A 20,467-nucleotide genomic window follows, 5' to 3' on the forward strand; every position below is an offset into this window, starting at 1 on the left:
CCTGAGCTAACCTCTGGACTATGTCCAGGAGTTGTTCAGCACATTGCTTGTAAATCCTGGCCGAACTAGTGCTGGGAACAGTTGTTCCTGGACGTGTTCCAGTGCTGGGGAGCCTTCCAGAGCTGTACTTTCTCCAGCTTATACTGTAGCTGAACACAAACAGCTCTTGGCACACTTCTGCCTTTGGCACAGCTAATGATTAGCTTTTGGTCAAAGACTCACCTAGGAAGCTTTCTGCAGCAGATCAGAGAAACAAAGCAAATTTCTTAAAGAGGTTGAATTCATGCTGGACACACTTGTAAACCATCTTTGTATTTTTCGCAGTATGCAGCAGTGGTCAGAGTGGAAATGCTTACAAAACTTGCTGAAAGAGTGATGGGGTTGTAACAGACTGCACTGGTTTATAACCTTGCACAGTAACTTTCCTCTTGGGCAAAATTGCCAGGGGGAAGCACAGTTTGGATTCAGTCCACCAAAACCTAGCCATGAGCCACGAACAACCATTCAGTGGCTTGCTATAAGGAGGGGAATAGTAAAGTATAATAAAGACAGTATCAAGACACTCAAGAGATGGCATTGAGGTCTTTTTAAATAGAACCTAAACAAGCTCCTAATTTGTTTCCTTCTTTCTCCTGGAAAGGGATAACATACTTAGCTGATTCAGGAAAGGTGTTACAGACAGAACCCTGATGAATTAGTCCAGGTTACAGTTCAAAATCATTGAATCACTGAAAGATTAAGGTTGAAAAAGACCTCCAAGATCATTGAATCCAAACCTTGGCCTTAACATCACCACCTTTTCAACTAAGCCATGCCACTAAGCGCCACATCCAATCATTTCTTGAACATTTTGAGGGATGGTGAGCCACTCCTCATACGACTTATAAATGGATCAGTTAAAACTAATTCAGCCACTCTTTGGGCAGCCTGAAGGTGCTGGTCAGGTGATACTGTAATACTACCTTCACATCACCTAGAACCTTACCAGACATGCCACCACAACAGCATGCAAATCCCTTCATCAAAATTAATCAGGCACACTGACACATACTTTGCATCACAATTATGTGTGATATGGAAGGATGATGCTTTAGAAAAGTTACTCAAGGTGGCAGTGGTCACTGAGGTGGGTGGCGGTACCCAAGTAGAGCATATTTGATGACTAGACAATTTCAGACCACACTGAACTGTGACTACAGGTGTATTAGAGGTGTTTCTTTTAGGCTACATAGCATAAGTAAATTAAGTCCTTGAGTGAGTAGAAGATTTGAAACATGCATGTCCTGTTCCCAAGGTACTGAAAAAGCTGACAAGGACTGAGCCAAAATTAGTATGTGGTTCTAGAGACAAAATTCTGCAGCTCAGCCCTGCCCCACGTGTGCTCTGACTAAACTGTTAGTCATGTCACTTACCTAGTTTTTTTCACCCAAGAATTTTTAAAATGGAAAATAATGTTAACGTGTCTTTCTAGTGGGAATCACTGGGTAAAGGCAAGCAAGACTGCGCAGTGCGGACTGAAAACAAAGACGTCTAAAATTTGAAAAATCTGCGAAGTAGGTTGCTGTTGGTGGATCTGAGCACATACACTAGCAAAAAAACCCCAAATCTACCCTACAATTTTGGTTCAATGATAGCAGGGTAAGAATAAGGGTAGGAATAAAGTTCTTCCTTTAACAGACTAACTACTAAGGATCCTCCCTCACTCCTAAGAAGCCTAGGGAATTCTTCGCTTTCCTGCTATTGTGCCCATGTTGGGAGTGGAAGGTAGGGGTTAACAGAAATTTGGCTTGCTACAAGCATCCAAGAACAGCAGGAAACAAAAAAAAAATCCATTACATGAAGATTATGTAACTGCATGTCAGATATCATGTAAACAAATGGGGAAGTGGCTGACACTCAGCATAACCCAGAGCCACTTCTGAAGTTGCTGGAAGTTAAAGCAAACAATATGGATTAGGCTCTCATATTTATATAACTACAAAGATTTTTGTGCATGTGACATTATCTTATTCAGTAAACGTTTGGGATATTTTCTTTTAATTTATGCAGTCAGACAGTTTTGCCCCTAATTTATGATGCTGTAGCCTAAGATGAACCAAACAAAAACAACCCACAGCTGGGCAGTGAGAAAGTTCAGAAATTTGGGTCTGGCATTTTCCTTGGCATTTCTTTGCCTGCAAATATGCAAGACAGAAATTTCTTGGCTGTTTGTATATACATGCTAAGGATTGATCTTCCTCAAAGGAGAACCTGGGCTTGTGCAGGGGCCATAACCAACATATACAGGCAGTCACTTTAAACATGGACTAGTCACACAACACTGCTTTTATTTCCAGAACATATTATTTATGAAAATCTGTTTATTTATAGAGGTGGTATTTCTATGAGCATATTCATATACTGTGACTCCACTGAGTATTCATGTATTTTTTGGGTAATGTGTTTGCATATTGTGACTAAAAATGCTTAGTTCATCTGACATAACAGGAAGGAAGGGTTAGTTGCATGATCACTTCATGTGAAGTTGTTAACATCTGCCAATCAGGAAATTTAAGGAAGCTCAAAAGCAGTAAGGGAAATGATAAACTGAGCAGCTTTCTAACTTGCAGCATTTGTTACTTAATACTGTCATGCAGTAAAAAAATAGAGCTAACTGGCAGAGCAAAACACTTACTGATTTCTGCATGTGACTACAACTACACGTTGCTGCTTGCAGACCGAAATCAAACAAGGTAAATGAGGAGAGTTGTTTCAAGAGGAGGTATGTCTCTCTATGTTGTGTGTTGATTTTCTTGTGCCACAGAAGATTTTTTACAAGACGCAAATGTTTGCCAAGGATTGAGTTAGGTACAGTCATACTTGAACATGTACAAAATCTGGATCAGCTTCCTTAGTGTTTGAGGAATTCCAGAGAAAATTTTGAGGATTCTTTAGCCTAATTGATTAAAAGTAGAAATGTGTATTTACAAAATTTCTAAAGATTTCTGCAAGATCCAGGAAAGGCTATGAAATGTCTATGCTATCTGTTGCACTATTTGATATTTTTTCTGACATCTATTTTTCAATAACTGAAAGAAATGCTATTCTCTTTACACTTTCTATAAATTACTTTAACCAGAAAAATGTGGATTTCTACTTCTTGGGGGAAAAAAAAAAAAAAGTGAATCACAAGATCATGGGATGGTTGAGGCTGGAAGGCAATTCTAGAAATTGTCCTATCCCAACCCTTGCTCAGAGCAGGGTCAGCTACAGCAGGTTGCTCAGGGCTTTGTCCAGCCTCTGCTGGTGCCAGGGGTTGTTCCTCCGCACATGCAGGACTCAGCACCTTCCTTTGCTGAATTTAAAGAGATTCTTGTCACCCCATTTCTCCAAATTATCCAGGTCCCTCTGAGCAAAACAGTTGTATATCACCCACTCCTCCCAGTTTTGTATCATCTACAGAAATCAGAATACTGAACTAAAAACTGAAATAGTTGTATTTAGGCAGTGATTTGATAGTAATATTTCATTGCTTGGTATGCATTGTAAGGTTTCTATTCCTATTTCAATGATTCCAGGAAGGCTTAGCAAGTTTATCATATTCTCCTTAGCTCTGTAATGTATAATTATCAGTTTGTGCTCACATTGCACTGCAAGTAAAATACAAAGTTTCATTTCTGGAAGTGTGTCATGGGCAGGAGTAATTTTCCCAGAGACACTCAAGCAGATAAGTCAGTGGTCTCAGGGGACATTTTCTGGTACCAACCCACATTCACAGCCTAAGAGCAAAGACAGTAGATTGAGAGGGTAAGAATTGATAGTGCTTAAGTCAGTATTTTGTACATGATTTCTGTAAAAACTACTATAGACTACCTGACTATTTTACTTCTGACACATTGATAAGGTGGATAGATTGGGTTTATAACAAACTGTCCTGGAGAGATCTAGGGAGTGAGCTAAGAGCTGAGGAGTGGGAAAACCGGGTGCTTGAGTTCCCCCCCGGGGCCCTCCCCTATGTAGCAGGGTAGACACACATCTGTGGGGCTGGCCAGGGGAGAAAAAAGAAAGAAGCAAAGCAGAAAAAATCATCCAGTTTGGTCATTTTCATTCTAATAGATTCCATTTTACCTCCTATTTTGATGAAATACGAGGAAATACTGCTTACAGCAGAATATGTACAGTTCTTCTGGTCTGATCCTCCAAATAACAATCGCAATCATTTTGAAATAAGTGTTCCTTCTGGCACCTTCAATACTGAGGTGTCTTCAGACCAGAGAGAGCTTTACCACACCTGTCTGCAGAAGACCAGTCTGGAAGAGGGTGGAGGTCCTGGAGGCAGAAAATTCCTAAGTATACGGTGCTGGAGCCACTTGCTAGGCCACTCTGCAGAAGGTCTGGATTGCTCAGCTAAATGGCTTAGGGCTCACCACAGTTCCTACATCTCTTATCCTGCCTGCAGGCAGAGAAAAAAACAGAGGACCTGGTGATGTGTTGGGGCATTCAGCTGGAATGGGCATTTCTTACGAGGAAAGTGAATGCTTACAGCTCTTTCCACTGCAGGTCCAGTGAAATGTCCAGAGTGTGCCAGCAAACACTTCTCTAAGCAGACAGGGCTGCAGACGATTCCTATGGCTGTGTCCCAGATGGGTATTTCCATGAGAAAGCATGAAGAGTACTTGCAATAGGGGGCTGCAGTCATGTAGGAAACCTGAGGGAGATTTTGAAAGCACAGGAGTAATCAGAAAAGAGAGAGGGAGATGTCAAGAAGAATGAAACAAAGGAAATAAAGGAAAGGTGAGCAGACAGTTGCCAGAGAATAGGAAAACAAATGCCTAGAAAAGGAACATAGGATGAGGAAAGGGAGGGGAAAATGCTGAGTGACTGAACAGAAGGGCCAAAATGGAGAAAAATATGATTAAGAGGTTGACTAGAAGGACAACAGGTCTGGAGGTTCTCACGTGCATTACTGGGGAGGTTCTTGAGAGCATGGGAAAGTGGAAATAACTTTTTGAAACTAGCTAATCGAGACCAGTATCTCACAGAGGATTTCATGGTCAGTCCTCCATACTGTTTGTACTTGAGATTCTTCAGTATCACTCCCCAGAAGCCCTGGCCACATCCTTACTGCAGTATGATGATATAAAAATATGGATGGTGCAAGAGATAAGCAGGTTACAGTGAAGAGTCTGTTTCTATTGCAACCCCAGCATGGTGTCCTGGCCTGGCTTGAATCCTGGCAACCACGATCTATATGTCATATCAAGCCAATTTCCAGGAAATGTGAAATGCCTTCTGGAAATATTCAAGACTACAGGATGACTTGCTTGGAACATCAGGATGGGTTTTTGCTTTCACCACAAGTGGAATCAGTTTGAAAACAGACCACAAAAATTAATATAGAGAGGCAGACTAGTAACAAAATATTACTATGTTTCTCTTTTTCCTGAATTTGTAAGAATTTAATTTGGTTTAGAATTATCCTTAGTACTACCTTTAATCAAGAAAATTGCTACTATGAAGTTGCAGTACTAGGCAATGCTAAAACAAACAAAAATTTAACCAGAGTTGTTTCTTCATGTAGGAAAAAAAATGCTGGGAATAGGGAAATATCTTCCTGGATTTTAACCTCCTCTGAGAAAAGGAGAATGGTACATAAGATGAGAAGTGTTTGACAAGAGCTGATGCCAGTGTTCGACTAGCTTTGCTCAGACCTCCATACCACATGAATGAATGTGGAGTTGCCCTTTGCAGGTACTCACACTTCCTTAGTAAATTAAATTGCCTACAGTGATCCATAACATCTGACTCCTTGGTTTCTGATACTGCAGCAAACATAAATTTGAAGTAGACTATTCTGGGTGGATGCAAACCTCTAAGAACAGTGGGAAAAGTTTGAAAAGTGGAGAACCACTTGTGATAGCAAACAGGAAAAAATACTGTGGTGCCCTGACCTTGGCAGGCCACCAGCTGCTCTCTCACTCCCCCTCTTCTTTATTCTCTACTTCCCTTCAGCAGACAATATCCACCCACTCCCCGTTGGGGGGCCTCAGTACACACAGCAGTTGCTTTGAAAGTCAAAAGCCTGGATGATGAATGCCTCATCCTGCCCCAATCCTTCGTTCTCCCAGGTTTTATTGCTGAGCACGATGCCATGTGATACGGAATATCCCTATCGGCTGGGGTCAGCTGTCCTGGCCATGCTCCCTCCCAGCCTCAGGCTCACCCCCATCCTACTGGCCTCTGCAGAGCTGGTGGGATGGGGTTGGAGACACAACCCTGATGCTGTGCCAGCACTGCTCAGCAACAGCCAAAACACTGGTGTAACACCATTCTAGCTGCTAATACAAAGCACAGCATTGAGATGTTCACAGGATCAGAAAGCAAGAAAACCTGACTTTCTGATGGTATAGTTAGGAAAGATACATGGGAAAAGAGTAATGCTAAGTCATGGTGTCTGCCCTGGATATAGTGAGTGTATTTATCATCATGAAAGTCTGCGGCCTCTTTATCTCAAACTACTTTGTTACAGGCAGTATCATTCAGCTCTTTCAAAGAAGAGGTGCCTGACAGACATCCTGAGCACACCCTCTGCATGGCTTTTCTAAGGAATACTTTTTAAAAATTAAGGTTTTCATAACCAAAATACACATTATCATGATTTTTCTTTACTTTTTTTTTTTTTTTTTTGTTTTCCCTTTTTCTTTTTCTTTCTGAAGGCTTCATTATCTCTTTCCAGATAAGGAAATATGTTTGTTACTCTTGGACTCATTTGCATGATTTGGTGGTATATGATGCTATTTCATCCCTTGCATGCTGACATCCAGTGTATGGAGTGTAAGTATGTTTTTGCAGATATAATCTGAGAAACAAAGTTTAACTCTTCGTTTATCAGAGATATTTGCAATGAAACTGGCTATTGCCATCTTAAACCTAACAAATACTATCCTCTGCATTCAACAAAAGCAATAGCATATCCTTATTGAACTTATGCTGCAACACTTTCAGCAGACACATGGGAATCACCTATTACAAATGTGAATGTGGACTGGAGAAGAATGGAACTGTCCTGGGAGAGCAGCAGGAATTTCTCTAAGTACAAATGTACCATCATGAACACAGACATGGAAGATAGAGGGGAAGAGGTAAACTTGCTATTCACTGGGATAAATAATCATACCTTTTATCAGTTTCACTTACTTTGAAAAAAATGAATGTTGCAGATAACATCTGACATGTGGCCATTTGCAGTCTACAGCTTGATCTCTCAGAGGCAGTGGAAAGCCATCAGCAATGCCAGGGTGCATTTACTGCTAAAGGAGCATCCTAGGAATACTAAAGAACTGAAATTCTGGCACCAAAGCAGAAAGGAAGAGATAGTCTCACGGTCCCTTTTTTCAGCAGCTACATCCCTACTCATGATTGACCACAGGTGCAGTTCAGGCTAAGTGAGACTTCTAGAGACTTTGAAGAGACAGAGCAAGAGACCCCTCAAAAAAAAAAAGAAATCCACAAACTGCCATGGATTTTTGTTATCTGAAGTTCTTCACTTGTTTCCCAGTAAACGGGATCATGCCTGTAGCACAGGTTGTGTTATAAACCCACATTATCCAAAGAAAAAAACAGGAAGCTTGACAGAGAGAGAGATGGCTTATTTAGCCTAGCAAAGCAGGTGCCTTAGAAATAGATATTAAAAAATAAATCACATCTTTATTGAAGATTATAAATATAACACCATAGACACCTTTTTAACACCTGGGCAGGTCATATGAGGACTTTTATTTTGCTTAATCCTTTGATTTAATTCCTTTGTGGCTCCTCTATTAGCCATCTTCTGTTATGCCACTGGGGTACTATTAGACTCCTGAAATTATTGCACACTAGCGTAGCATCCAACTCCTGAGCTGCAAAGCTTTTTGTGCAGTTATGCTTTTGGTCCCTCAGTTCCATTCTGTATCAGCCTCAAGTGCTAAAGGAGAGAGCTAGCTCTTGAGCAAAAAACATACTTAGACATGGAATTACATTCCTGAGTTGCACTTCCATAGCTAGCCTTATCTAACATCAGAAAGGAAAAGCAGAGAAATAAAATAACCACGTTCTCTTTTCAGGTGAATAGTCCACTATGCAGCTTTCCAGTGGAATTGTACTTTCCTCTGCACAAAGGGGTATTCTTTACCATTGAAGTGCCAAACACAAACATCTCAAAACAATGCACCTTTCTCCCTGGAGGTAATGTATATGGTCTGGCTAAGGTTTTCTCCATTTTAAAATTTTTGAAAGTAAATATTGCCTTTGAAAACAATTACTTACACAGTAGATAACTGCTATATTTTCTATTAAAATCTTTTTTTTTTCAGATCTGTTAAAATTATTTGCTCTGTAATAAATTTCTCCAACACTCTGCAAGAGATGTATTACTACAAATGTATCTATAATTGCGTTATTCTCTTTAATAATAAGGCTCCAAAATGCCAGTAAATTACAGTGGTTTAAGTGTGGATTCAAATAACTGTTCTGGCTTTTACAAATTAAGATATTCGTACTTATTTGTTTTATCAAATGTTCTTCTGGGCTGTTGGTGAGTTTATTGTGACCCATTTTTCCCTCCCTTGTCAGCTCAGAGTTCTCTACTAAAATTCCCCAGCCACCAGTGCTGCTGCAGCTGTGTGTAGCTGTGGTATTTCAGACAGGACAAAGGTGATGGATTATCAGCTTGCTCATATCTGAGCAGAGAAAATGCTCACTGCTCATCTCTTCCTCTAGACTTGACAGAGGAAACACTCATGGTGACCCTCAAAATACAAGCCAGGACTTTGGTGTTCCTCCCCAGCTGGCCCTACATTCCAGGTGTGCAGGTGCCCCATAGGATTGCCCTGCTCTTCCATAAGGTTGCCCTCTTTACTGGGCACTGGAAGGGCTGGAGTCAGTAGCAGAGGAAGTCTCCACTCTTCCACCGAATTTAGGACATAACGCAGAAAGGAGCAGAAAATTGGTTGAAGGAGAAGACAGGAGGCTGAACATGCCTGCACAGCATAACCATGAGGGACCTTCCAAAGAGATGAGGTTCCCATTTCAGTGTGCTCCAGAAAAGCAAAAGAACAAGTCACTGCCACCCACATGACGGTGGAAAGATCTAAGGAGGAGCCTGCTTGATTAGACAGCAGGAAAAAGTCCATCCTTACTTTTAAAAGTCTCAGCTTTTTTTTTCTCTGCGTAAACACTTCTGGTGTGGATTCCTGGGCATGAATTGCAAAAGGAGAAATACTTCTCTATGTAGCAGCATGGACGGTGTTAAAAGACAATGTGCCTTCCTTTACATGTGGAATGCTTCACTTACTGACAGGTTTCACAGTTCAGAGGCAGTTAAAATGGAGTGAGAGTAGTTTTCTCTCAGTAGTCATTCCTAACCCAAGCAATAACCAGCTGAGCTTGCAGGTGTCTAACATACCTAAGTGTGTGCCATGATCCTCCAGCTTGAAGGAGTCACATGATTTTTCCTCATCATGGATATTCCTGTGTTTGCAGGCATGAATGGGTCGGCCATTGAAAACTTCTCCTGTGTGATTTATAACATTTTCCTCATGAACTGCACTTGGCAGGCAGGAAGGCATGCTCCAGCAGATACACAGTATTTTCTCTACTGGCAGAATTCAAGGTAAGTAAATCTGCTTGAGCCAGGGAATTCTGAATTCTCATTCACCACATCCCAGTGCCCATGTTTAACTAGAATACTTTGCTGTATGCAGAGATGGAGAGGAGATGGAATGTGAGCTTTACATTAAAGATGAAAATTGCAGAAATACGGGATGCATCTTCCAAAATGTGAGCATAGGGACTGAAAAAGCTTACTTCCTGGTGAATGGGTCTAGCAAAGACTCCCTGATCCAGTTCTATGATGAGTACATTGACCTATATAAAATTGGTAAGTAACTGAACATTTTATTTTATTACTGTTTGATAAAACAAGGAAGTGGGGAATTTTTCTCTGAAAAGAAGATTAAAACAAAGCCTGTAGCCATTGCAGGATCCTGCACTGCAGGGCAGACTTTGCTCCCAACAGCTGACAGAATATAGTTCCAAAACTTGACTAAAACAAGCAAAGGCAGAGGCAGCCTGAAAAAACTGCTCAGAGGAGTGATGTGGACGTAGTCATGGATTCCAAGTAATGAAACACAACAGTTAGATTTTCAAGGCCACCTTTCTTAAGGGCTTACTTTACCATCCCTTAATCTCACACCTGGCAGCCACAAGAGCTACGTGTCCTAAAACCAGAGTGAGGGTTCAACTTGCAAATTAGGAATGTGTTAGTCAAATATGTGGGTACCTCTGTGAGCTAGGTGTTTAAGCTCCAAGAGAAATCAGGTCACACAGAGTCAACTATATTATAGGCACTCCAATTCAGATGCCTTTAATGCATCATGAATAATAGCACATATATAAAAACTTCCTTCCTTTTTCCTATGGAAACTTGCATTGCCAACATGAAGTTGGAAAACAGATGTAGAAGAAAATGGCACTCTGCTGATTGAACTACTGAATTACACTAAATCTTTCATACCTTTTTTTCCATGAACTGCATTTACTTCAGATGTCCAAAAACTGTTTACCAGATAACTTTAGTTAGCATCAGCAGCACAGTTGTACACCAGCTGCCTCACCTTCACATGCATTTTGCTGAGAAGGTATGAGTTGTAGCCAATTACTGACCATGCCTGTATTAATTATTCCATTTTTTTCCCCAGAAATACTCACTGCTCCATTAAATGTCACTGCCCATTGTACCAGAGATTCAATAGGTTGCATAATTACATGGCATCCACCCCTTACAAGTCATGTAGAAAAAGCAAAGTGTTTCCAGTATGAAATTAGCATACAAAATAAGGTAAAAACAATTTATTGGTTTTTCTTTGGTACTGTACCTATGCTTATGTATATCTATAATGTGTAAATTTCTGATTCCTTCATTTATTAACTTGTCTCTCATAAGCTGTGGCGTCCTTCTGCTCCAGCTCTGCTGTCTCACATTCCACCTCTCATGAACTTCTGCAGCTCAGAAACTTACCATGGTAGCAGTTCCTCAGACACAAGATCAGGAAAGATCAGCTAAGGGTTAAACATAAATATACAACTGTAATAAAGCAACACATCATTAAGTCTCATTTGTTTATTAAAAACAAGACCAACGGCTTGCAGGCTGTTTGGACTATCTGGATTTTTTACCTTTCATGCATTAATTGTATCTACCTTGGTAGCTATTTCAAGGAGCAATTGCAGTACATGCAGCTTTCTAGCTGGTTTGTATAATTTGACAGTAAGATCTTGGGTGAAATACTTAGAAAGTTTTATATAAAGATATAGATCACAACATAGCAATATTATCAAAACATTTATTTGAAAGAAATGCATGTTAATTCTTCTTTCTTGTGCCACAGTCAGAATGGGTGGGGTTCAGTGTAGATTTCTACATTTGGGTAAGAAATTAATCTCCTAGACTGAGACACCTTAATGTAGGTGTCTGCAAAGAAGCATGACTATCTCCTAAGAGTCAGTGCTCGTTAGGGCTCCCTGCTGTGGAGCAGTAGGTGCCTCATGGCCCTTGAGGGGCTGAGGGTACCAGAGGTACCAACATGGAGATGGCAGATAGAACTCACACCTTTCAGGAGGGGCCAACAGAGGTAAGACAGCTAAAACAGCACTACATATCTAAAGTTTAAGCAACTTGTTAACACCCTGCTCATTCACAGCACAGGCTGATGACTTCCACCAGGTCCTAAGCTGAAAGCACTCAGCTGACAATGAGTGATGGGGAAATACTAGTCTGGTTTATAGTGCAAGACACACTGTGGGTGTGTTTTCCGTAATGAGAAATTCCTTCCAGTTATACCTTTCTGACTTTCCATGATGCTGGCTATTCTCCTGATACTACTTGTGAAAGATGTTTCCAGGACCTCAGCTTTTAAATGCTGAGATCGTTGCTAAATTCACTGCTGTTGAATCTGTTCACTCATTTTTGAACCTATCCTTTTCTTCAAAATTTTCAGGTTCTTTGATCCAGGTCAATGTTTGATTCCAGTTAATTAAATTTTTATTGCATAGGATGTGTAAGTAGCTCTTCACAGAAAGCCACTGAGCATGGAAAAGTCAGATGTCTAACAAAGACTGTGACTGGAAGGAGAGTAAATTTGCTATTCACATCAATTTTCTGCCCCAGGTTGTCAAACTACTGTGAAATCACAGCTTCCAGATCTGCCATGTTTGTAGAATGATGTGATTGCTTGAGTAATTTGGATATGGATGAGAATGCATAGTGTATATAAAAATACCCTTAGTGACAAATACAGCTTCTCACACCTACTGATAAATAATTAATGTTTTCTTCCTTTTCTAAAAGGAAATGTAGGAAGACAAAACTCTGAATACAAAGTGCTGTTATTCTGGGACATTACTGGAGAATAAAATCCGATTGATTTTTCAGTTTAAAATAATTTATGGTCTTCAAAAGCAAGAAAATGGGAACAAAAGAGAGAAAAATGTTTGATTATTTGATGAGAAAATAACAGAAATGAAGATTTGTCTTTGTTTTGCAGGATGAGCCCAAAGAAGAGAAAAAGCTTTCTCATGTAAGCATTCTTGTCACATACAAAATTGTGCTTTTGCCTACTTAAGCACATAAATACCATTACAGAAAATAACACTTACTTCTAGAACTACAGGTTTTGTATCAAGGTAGCAATGAGAATTCAGAAAAATATTTTCCTGTGATATCTTTAAGTGTAAACTTAATGCATCCTTTTTGGATTGGGTAGGCAGAATTTTCCATGCCTTTCACAAAGCTTCATGCATTCCATCTATTGCACAAATAGATTTCGCTCCCAACAGATGTGGCATTTTGCTTACTAAGAACCTGAAACACTCTTTCACATTGGTGGAATAATACCACTGCAGCTCAGGAGAGCTAGACAAAGGGAGTACAACAATCTTCAAAACTTGGGGAAGTTAATACATACTCTGAGTCTTCCCCCAACAAATGAGCAGTCCTCTCAGCCTTGGAAGGGCTTGATAGATTCCAGACTTTGTATAAAGCATCATGAGGCCAAACATTACATATCTGTTATTGTATTGTCTCAAGAACACGAAATCTTTTCAGCAAAGACAGACACCATCCATGCCTGTTTAATCCCCATGAAGGTTGCAAGGGGAGTTTACAGGGTACTTCTCCAGTTTCTGCTTTGTGTCTCTCAGATTTCTTTAGGATCCAAAAAAAAAGGACACCAAAAAAAAAGTGTCCATAAAGCATAATAAAATAATTGAAAGACCAAATAAATATCAAAATTTTTTTAACCTTCAAAAACCATAAAGTTTCAATGGCAGGATAAACTTTTAACTAGTACATACATTAAAAAAAAAAAAAAATCATATTTTTTTTTAATAGAAACTGTATCAGGAAATTAACCCATAAATTTTGTTAGTATTTGCCTATGAGGTGAAATGCAGTCTGATAACTTTGCTTTTAGGTAAGGAATGACAGATATGAATTCCAAAATTACAATGAGAAAAAAAGATACATTCTGAAAATCAGAGCACGTGGAGCAAACTGTCTCGTAAGCTCAAATTGGGGAGAATGGAGTGAACCCATTGAGTTTGGTAAGACTACAAAATACTATTTTTTTTTTCAGCATTACCATGTTTGCTTTCCTTTCTTCCTCAAATTCACAAAAATTAATAAAATCTTAATTTTTACCCAATTACATGGAAGGAACTGGGTGGATTTTATTAACATGGAGGAGAAGCTCCAATTCTCTGGCAAGGGAGCCTTTGATTAGCTGGGATTGTGAAGGCAGCAGTTACTCAAATGCTAGGGCTACAGAAACAGACCAAGCCAGACCCACTCTTGTCTTTGGTCTGACGAGTCTGCTCTCAGTTCTCTAAGTTTTTACCATGAATATCATCCCCTTCCTTCTGCATCTTTCTTTTCACCCTTTCCACTAATTTTGCTCTGTTAATTGTTCTGTGACTCTGTTTATTCTTCTCCTTTTCCAGAATTTTAAAAAACTTTTTTAAATTTTGAAATATTTTTTTTAAATTCTCTAAATTTTAAACATTTGAAAAGGCTTAAAATGTATCAAATCTATCTGCATTTTTTGACAAAGCTCTATAAGTCAAGTTGAAGTCCTTTGGGACATTCAAAAAATTTCGTGAAATTTGCATTCATTACATCATACAGTCACAAAGGCAGTTTTTTGCCATGCTAAGATATTTCTCGGATGTTTCAGGTCAAGGGAAAGATTACTTTATTTTCGTCATTTTATTTCTGATTGCACTTGGAACAATCTCAATTACACTTCTCCAGTATTGTCTTTTCAAGAGGTAAATCAACCTTTTTTTCTGTAGATACTACTGATAGAGTATTATCTATGAAACACATTCCTCCAGCCTCCTAGTTTCCTACCTGCTAATTTAAATAATCTGATTATTAATGTCATGAACTATTACCACTAGGATTGCTGGGGATGGCCCTTTGGCATGCAAAATCACTAAGGGAAAAAGGGGGAATGGATGCTGAAGTTATTAAGTGATGGATTCTACCAGAACCTAAAAAAGCTTTTCTGTTCTTACTTTTAAGCATTTAACATCCAGGTTGCTTTGAAGCCATTGGCTGTGTACAGTACCAGACAAGAAGGAATCCAAATTAACATATACTTATTTTGATGAAACTCCTCACTCAGTGGTGAAAGTTATGTCACGTGATTTATTCAAAGTCACTGACTAATAACATATTTACTGTGATTCTAACCACAACATAAATTTTAGTAACCCTAACGATAAGTGTAATAATAGTTACCCACCAGTTACCCCCCTCAAAATATTTTACTTCTCATTTAATTTGTAGAGAAATAGATGTTCAATCTTGAAAGTAAAAAATGTCCTTAAAAATGTTTGTGTAAGTTATATTAGCAGTATTTTCAATTTCTCCACAATCTCATTTTCTACCCATAGGTATTGCAGTTACAAGAGCCTATTTCCTCCCATACCACAACCAAGAGACAAATTTAATGTATTAACTGATGAAGATATCCAGGTATGCCTTCTTTTCAATTCAGTCAAATTTTTTAACTACAAACCACAACAGGCCAAAGACTAGAATAACTGACTTATAAAAATGTTACATTTGGTCCAAAACTAATTTCTGTCATGGAAGCTATGCTGCTTTGAAACCTGAAATGCTCTATGCCAATGTTAAAACAAATGGTTTCCCTGGGGGTATTTGCAGAGGTATTTTAAGACCAGAGTTTTCACTTCTACTGAGACAGGTAATTTCTGTGTGTACCAGCTTTCCAAGACTGCTGTTCCTACTTTAAAAATAACCTAATTGAGCAAGCATTTTCCATTAGCATTTTCAAACAGCAATGGTCATAATATAACGTGAATATATATTTCATAAGCCTGACCTATACCCATGTAAAAATGCTGTCACACTGAATGCAAATCAACGTGGCTGGAAGGACTTGACAGTTAAACTAACCTTCCTCTTGCTTCAACACAGGATTAGCAATTTCAGTGTTTTGTGCAACTTGCATTTGATCAATATACTGTAGCATCTCTGTGCAGCCTATTCTGCATGTTTAATTAGCCTTACTTTTAAAAAGCCTTTTTAGTAGCCTGGTTTAATGCACTTAAAATCCGTTGCTTTTTACCCTTATTCCTTTCCTGTTTACAGTATCTTACACACCTGCACACTGTCAACAGCAAGTAACTCTTCCTGTCTTTCTGCACACATCATGACAACCAGGCTTCAAACCACTCATGCTTCTCAAATCCGTCCATTTGAGCAGTGCTTTGTATGGTGACTGCATAGTGAGGGGATGCTTTCTCTCAGCTGGCTAAAGCAAAGACATACTTGAAGTCAGTAAAACAGGTCAGTCATTAATTGCCTACAATTCAGTGGGCAACACCACACATTCCAATGAGGGGTCCAAAAGTGACACATAAATTTTCCTTTAATTGTTTACAAAGAATCCCCAAAGCTCTGACTACTAAAACTCTCTAGTTTTGGTAACTATATACCAGCTTGTTGTCCTGATTCATTTGTCTTTGGTCCTACCACCTTTGGCTTCACAGAAAGCAGGTAGGAATGTAACTTGGATAGGTTTACTCACTTCCTACCAGGCTGCCAGAGCTAAGGCTACAGAGCAGCAGCAGTCCACAGTTCATCATATTAAATAATAATAGCTAGGAAAGTAACAAGCAGTTTTTGGAAAATTGCATACTGATTGCTTGCTTTTCCTAGAGTTGAGAGGCTTCCAAATTCCTGTGCATATACTACCAAACACATTCAAACCACTCCACTACAACCCAGAGGCCTTTGTGGATGTGGTCTGTAAACTGTGGCACAGCCACTTCCATGCAGGGAGCAATGTAGCAGCAGCAGTTGCCAGAGTTAAGTGAAGCCCTCACGTTGCCTCATACCTGCCAACAGGCACTGTGAAGGTAATTCACATGGTTCTGACATGTTTAAACAGTTTGATCTACTCTTAAAATCTAATTTTATTTTACCTCTTCTCTCCAAAACCTTTAACACTGACTGAATGCTGTAATTCTTCAAAGTAATAATGAAGTACAAAAAGTACATTTTCAAAAGCTCTCCTCCACTGAATACCAAACACTCTCCCTGACACTTAGTGCTAATGGATTTATGAGCTGTTTTGAAACCGGCAATGTCCTTTGCTAATCACACCCTTTTAAAGCTTTCGTTTCCTCATTTTGCGTCTATTTACTAAACAACCTTTCACATTTTCTCATTTTTTCTCCTGTTACACAATATTTTTCCCCAGACCACTGAAAAAGCTCATGATTTAAAAACCCCTAACTTCCTGCACTGCATCCTTAAAACACTCATGTTAAAGAACTGCCCATTTTATTTGCTTTAAGATCCTACCAACCAAATCACTCAATCCATCAGACAGCTTGCACTCCTCGAATCCATTTTATTTTACTCATCTTACTACAGACCAATGACTTTCTAGTCATTCTCTCCCCATACGCTTTCCTCACCAAGTTTTATCGCCTCTTGCCTGGAGTTAAATATATTCCAAGAACTTGCAAGACACACTCTTCGTACATTATCCTTGGAGAACAGTAAAGCAGCACAAAACACCATGACCACAAAGCCCTGCAGTGCTTTACCCATTCTTCAGATTTCCTAGAAAAGAAGTCCCCAAGACATCTTGGTTTGATGCTCTGCAACATAACCTCAGTATGACAGCAGGCTTGTTTTTTTAACCTTTCCTCCTTGCCCCCAGTACGATCCCTCCTTTTTTTTTATTATCTTCCCTCAATACTTAAACTCCAAGGGCTCTGTGAGTACTTTGATCTCACCTAGAAGCATGCATTCTCCTAGTACTCCAGGTTAGCCAATGTAAAAATGTGTGATAGCAACCAAAATATTTTACCTACACGTCTAGCCAATCCTTACATATGGAAAATTCAGGCAATACTGACTGAATAAATTCCTTCTATTGTCTCAGCTAAGGTTGTCCAGCATCTAAACCAACTCCTGTTCTTCCTCCTGCTGACAGCTAGTACTGATTATGCATACTGAACAATTCCTTAACTTACCTTAAAACTGTTTTTTCCTGCTTTGCAATCATTTCTGAAGTATTAAAGAGCAAGACAAGACGCCTTTAGTACTGCTGAAACTAATGCTCAGAATGATACCAACAGCAACTTGTAGCTTACCACATGGTGCAGAATTTTCTTTCTCTTTAGACAGGATATGTAAATCTACCAACAAAAAGTCATACTGAGGAAATAACTACAGTTGAAGAATGATCCAACTTTCCAAAAACACCTGATTCCCCAAAATGAAACAAAATTATGGATCCTGCTGACAAGTACTTCAAACCAGCCTATAAAAGAATATAATCACCTATAAAACTTGTTTGTCCCCTTAAAATCCACTTAAAATGGAGCAGGTAAAAAAACAAACCACTGAAACTTGTTCTTTTCCCTTTGTTCAAACCCACAATGCCTGGCAGCTAAGATTTTCTGCAAGCACCTACTTTGAAGACGTGCTTAAGCCTTGCTAGGAGGTTCTTCACAATGTGAAACAAGGCCTGCCTCTTATTCAGAATAAAGCTGTCATGATTGCTATAATCTTGTTATGATTGCTATAAAGTTTCTTTACTCTCATTATAATGATTACCTGTAGGCTGTCAGGGCTTCTGTACAATGACACAGGAATATTTCCGTAATATTTGTATGTCCAGTTATTTTCTAAAGCAGAAACTAGCTATTTAGAATGTGTTTAAATTTGCTTTCATGTTCCAACCAGCAACACCAAACTATCCCAATATATGCAATTAACCTTATGCAAGACAAAAATGGAAAATAAAATTTTACTTGTCAATTATAACTATTAATACTGGTCTCTCAGTCAGCCATTTCACGAGCTCAGTACTGCCACTACAAACACAGGCACCTGTGATCCTGTGCAGTTTTAGTATGTACCTGATTCACACAGATAGCATCTAAAGCCTTTAAAAAAATCAAGTCTAACAGTTGTGAGAATTGAAATAAAATTTAATAGCTGATTTTAAATGTAAAATTTCCCCACAAATGTATTTTAGTTATTCCCTTCAAAGGGTGTAAATGCTATTTCCAATGCCTTTTAGAAATAATATAGGCTTTAGATGCCAGTATTTTCTTTTACAAATGCTGGATGCTTTCCTCTTTTACAAATGCTGGATGCTTTCCTGTCCATATTTTTCAAAAATTTCAGTGTTTCAATAAGGCCAGAACAAATGGTTTTTTTTTAAAGTCTCATTTATTGTTTGCCTCTTACATCCCTAAACTGCATCACACACTGGAAATTGCTGCTGCATAATTAAGGGAAGCCATATATTAAAAAAACCCCAAACCTGGACACCAGAAATTAGTTCATGTTGAACATACAGCATAGGGAAAGTGCAGTTCCACTTTAACACCTACACTTGCCTTTATTTCTTTTCCTATTTCTTTTGGTTAAAACCTTGTTCTGGAGGAGAGATTGGGTGTAGAAGTCCTGTCCCTGTTAGGCTGCTGAAGTAACTGCCACGTTTGGTTCCTTTCACAAAGCTTGAGCCACCATACACCCACAGGGAGGTATCCCATCATTATCTCTACCCTTGCAAGGCACTGATACAGAAAAAAACCTCACCAATGTGTTTATATAGACAAACCGTATTCCCTTGCTCCCCAGCAAACTGATTGGCAGGGTGAACACCAAATGACCTGCCTGCACCACAGGGAGCTGCCACTGCCACACAGGCTGTAAGAACCCCTTGCAGTAGGTACATGAAGTTTGCCATTAGCCTGTGTACAAAGGAGCTGTGTAATGTCCTTACATTCACATACAGATGTTGAAAGCAGTGTTGTGCAACAGTGAAAGGAAAAACACAAAGTATGCTCAAGAGGAAGGTAATAACCAGCCAAAGCCAAGCAGGTAATTTAAATACTTCATCTGGAATAGCAATCTCAGAAGGCACACAGAAGAACTCAAGACAGCTCAGTCAGCCTTCAATGAGTCATACAATAACACACTTTTCCTTTCTCAAGATATAAGGAGAGTTCATAAAACATGAAGATTAACACCTTGTTTTCCTTTACTGGCCCCTCTACCATGTCTTTGCAGATTACAGAGTACAAAAGATTATATACATATGAAGAACGGCACATAGGTATTACATTATCTCAAAGATCAGTTATGAGAAATTGTTCAGTCTGGTCTTCTGACCATCCCTAAACATCAATCAGTTAACACTGAAGGCTGACCTACCTTGATCTATTGTTGTACAGCTACAAAGAAGCACACACATTCCCTCCCCCAAACCCCTTCAACTTCATTAGACTGTAACTCATTTCAGATGAAATTCAACCTTCCACAGATCTACTGACCACTGCCACAAATGAGGCCAAACAGTATCTTGAATGGCACAATCAACATTTCCAACGAGCAGCAACAATACAATACATAGGTCACTCAGAAGTTGAAGGCATTTACTGGGTTCCTGGGTTTTTGCATGAATGCCATTTTGTTTTCCATACTAACTTAACAAAAAAATTATTTATTTTGGGCTGTTTTACCAAGGACAAGAGCATTACTTTTTGACAGTCCTTGGTACTTTGGGGTTTCTTAGCACTACAACTGAACCCCCCTCCCCCCCTGCCATTTTAAATCATACAAGTTGTAAATGAATTTCTAAGAATCATGCAAAAAGCCACTTGCAGCAGCCCATCATACACTATCAGGCACAAAGAATGGGAGTGGTTTCTGTTAGTACAACCCATGCTTCCCCACCCCTCCCCTCTAAAGATCTCATATTCAATTATTTTTTTTAAAAGCTTATTTTGTTACAGAATGCAGTGTAAGGGTATCAGAGGACCCATGATCTGAAACAAGTTTTCAAATACAAGAGGCTTTCCCAAAGCTTTTATGTAATAATTTCAACACAGA

At 39.2% G+C, this 20,467-nt stretch overlaps 1 protein-coding gene across 6 annotated transcripts; it reads left to right on the top strand.

Annotated features, from left to right (window-relative positions):
* Positions 1–2,396: 2,396 nt before the first annotated feature.
* LOC138106387 (granulocyte-macrophage colony-stimulating factor receptor subunit alpha-like) lies at positions 2,397–18,137 on the top strand. Of its 6 annotated transcripts, none has more exons than XM_069006926.1 (13): positions 2,401–2,761; positions 5,561–5,730; positions 6,696–6,813; positions 6,985–7,121; positions 8,085–8,205; positions 9,502–9,631; positions 9,723–9,898; positions 10,719–10,858; positions 12,564–12,596; positions 13,491–13,620; positions 14,250–14,343; positions 14,974–15,055; positions 17,743–18,137. In XM_069006926.1, exons 3-13 carry the CDS (start codon positions 6,726–6,728, stop codon positions 17,803–17,805), a joined length of 1,194 nt encoding a protein of 397 aa, XP_068863027.1. In that variant the 5' UTR covers positions 2,401–2,761; positions 5,561–5,730; positions 6,696–6,725; the 3' UTR covers positions 17,806–18,137. The 6 variants fall into 6 exon arrangements, with proteins under 6 accessions (XP_068863062.1, XP_068863027.1, XP_068863046.1 ...); XM_069006919.1 differs by having other exon boundaries at positions 2,403–2,761; positions 6,716–6,813; XM_069006934.1 differs by having other exon boundaries at positions 2,403–2,732; positions 6,716–6,813.
* The last annotated feature ends 2,330 nt before the right edge of the window (positions 18,138–20,467 follow it).

The sequence above is a fragment of the Aphelocoma coerulescens genome, chromosome 1 (genome assembly GCF_041296385.1).
Source record: "Aphelocoma coerulescens isolate FSJ_1873_10779 chromosome 1, UR_Acoe_1.0, whole genome shotgun sequence".
NCBI classification, from domain to species: Eukaryota; Metazoa; Chordata; class Aves; order Passeriformes; family Corvidae; genus Aphelocoma; species Aphelocoma coerulescens.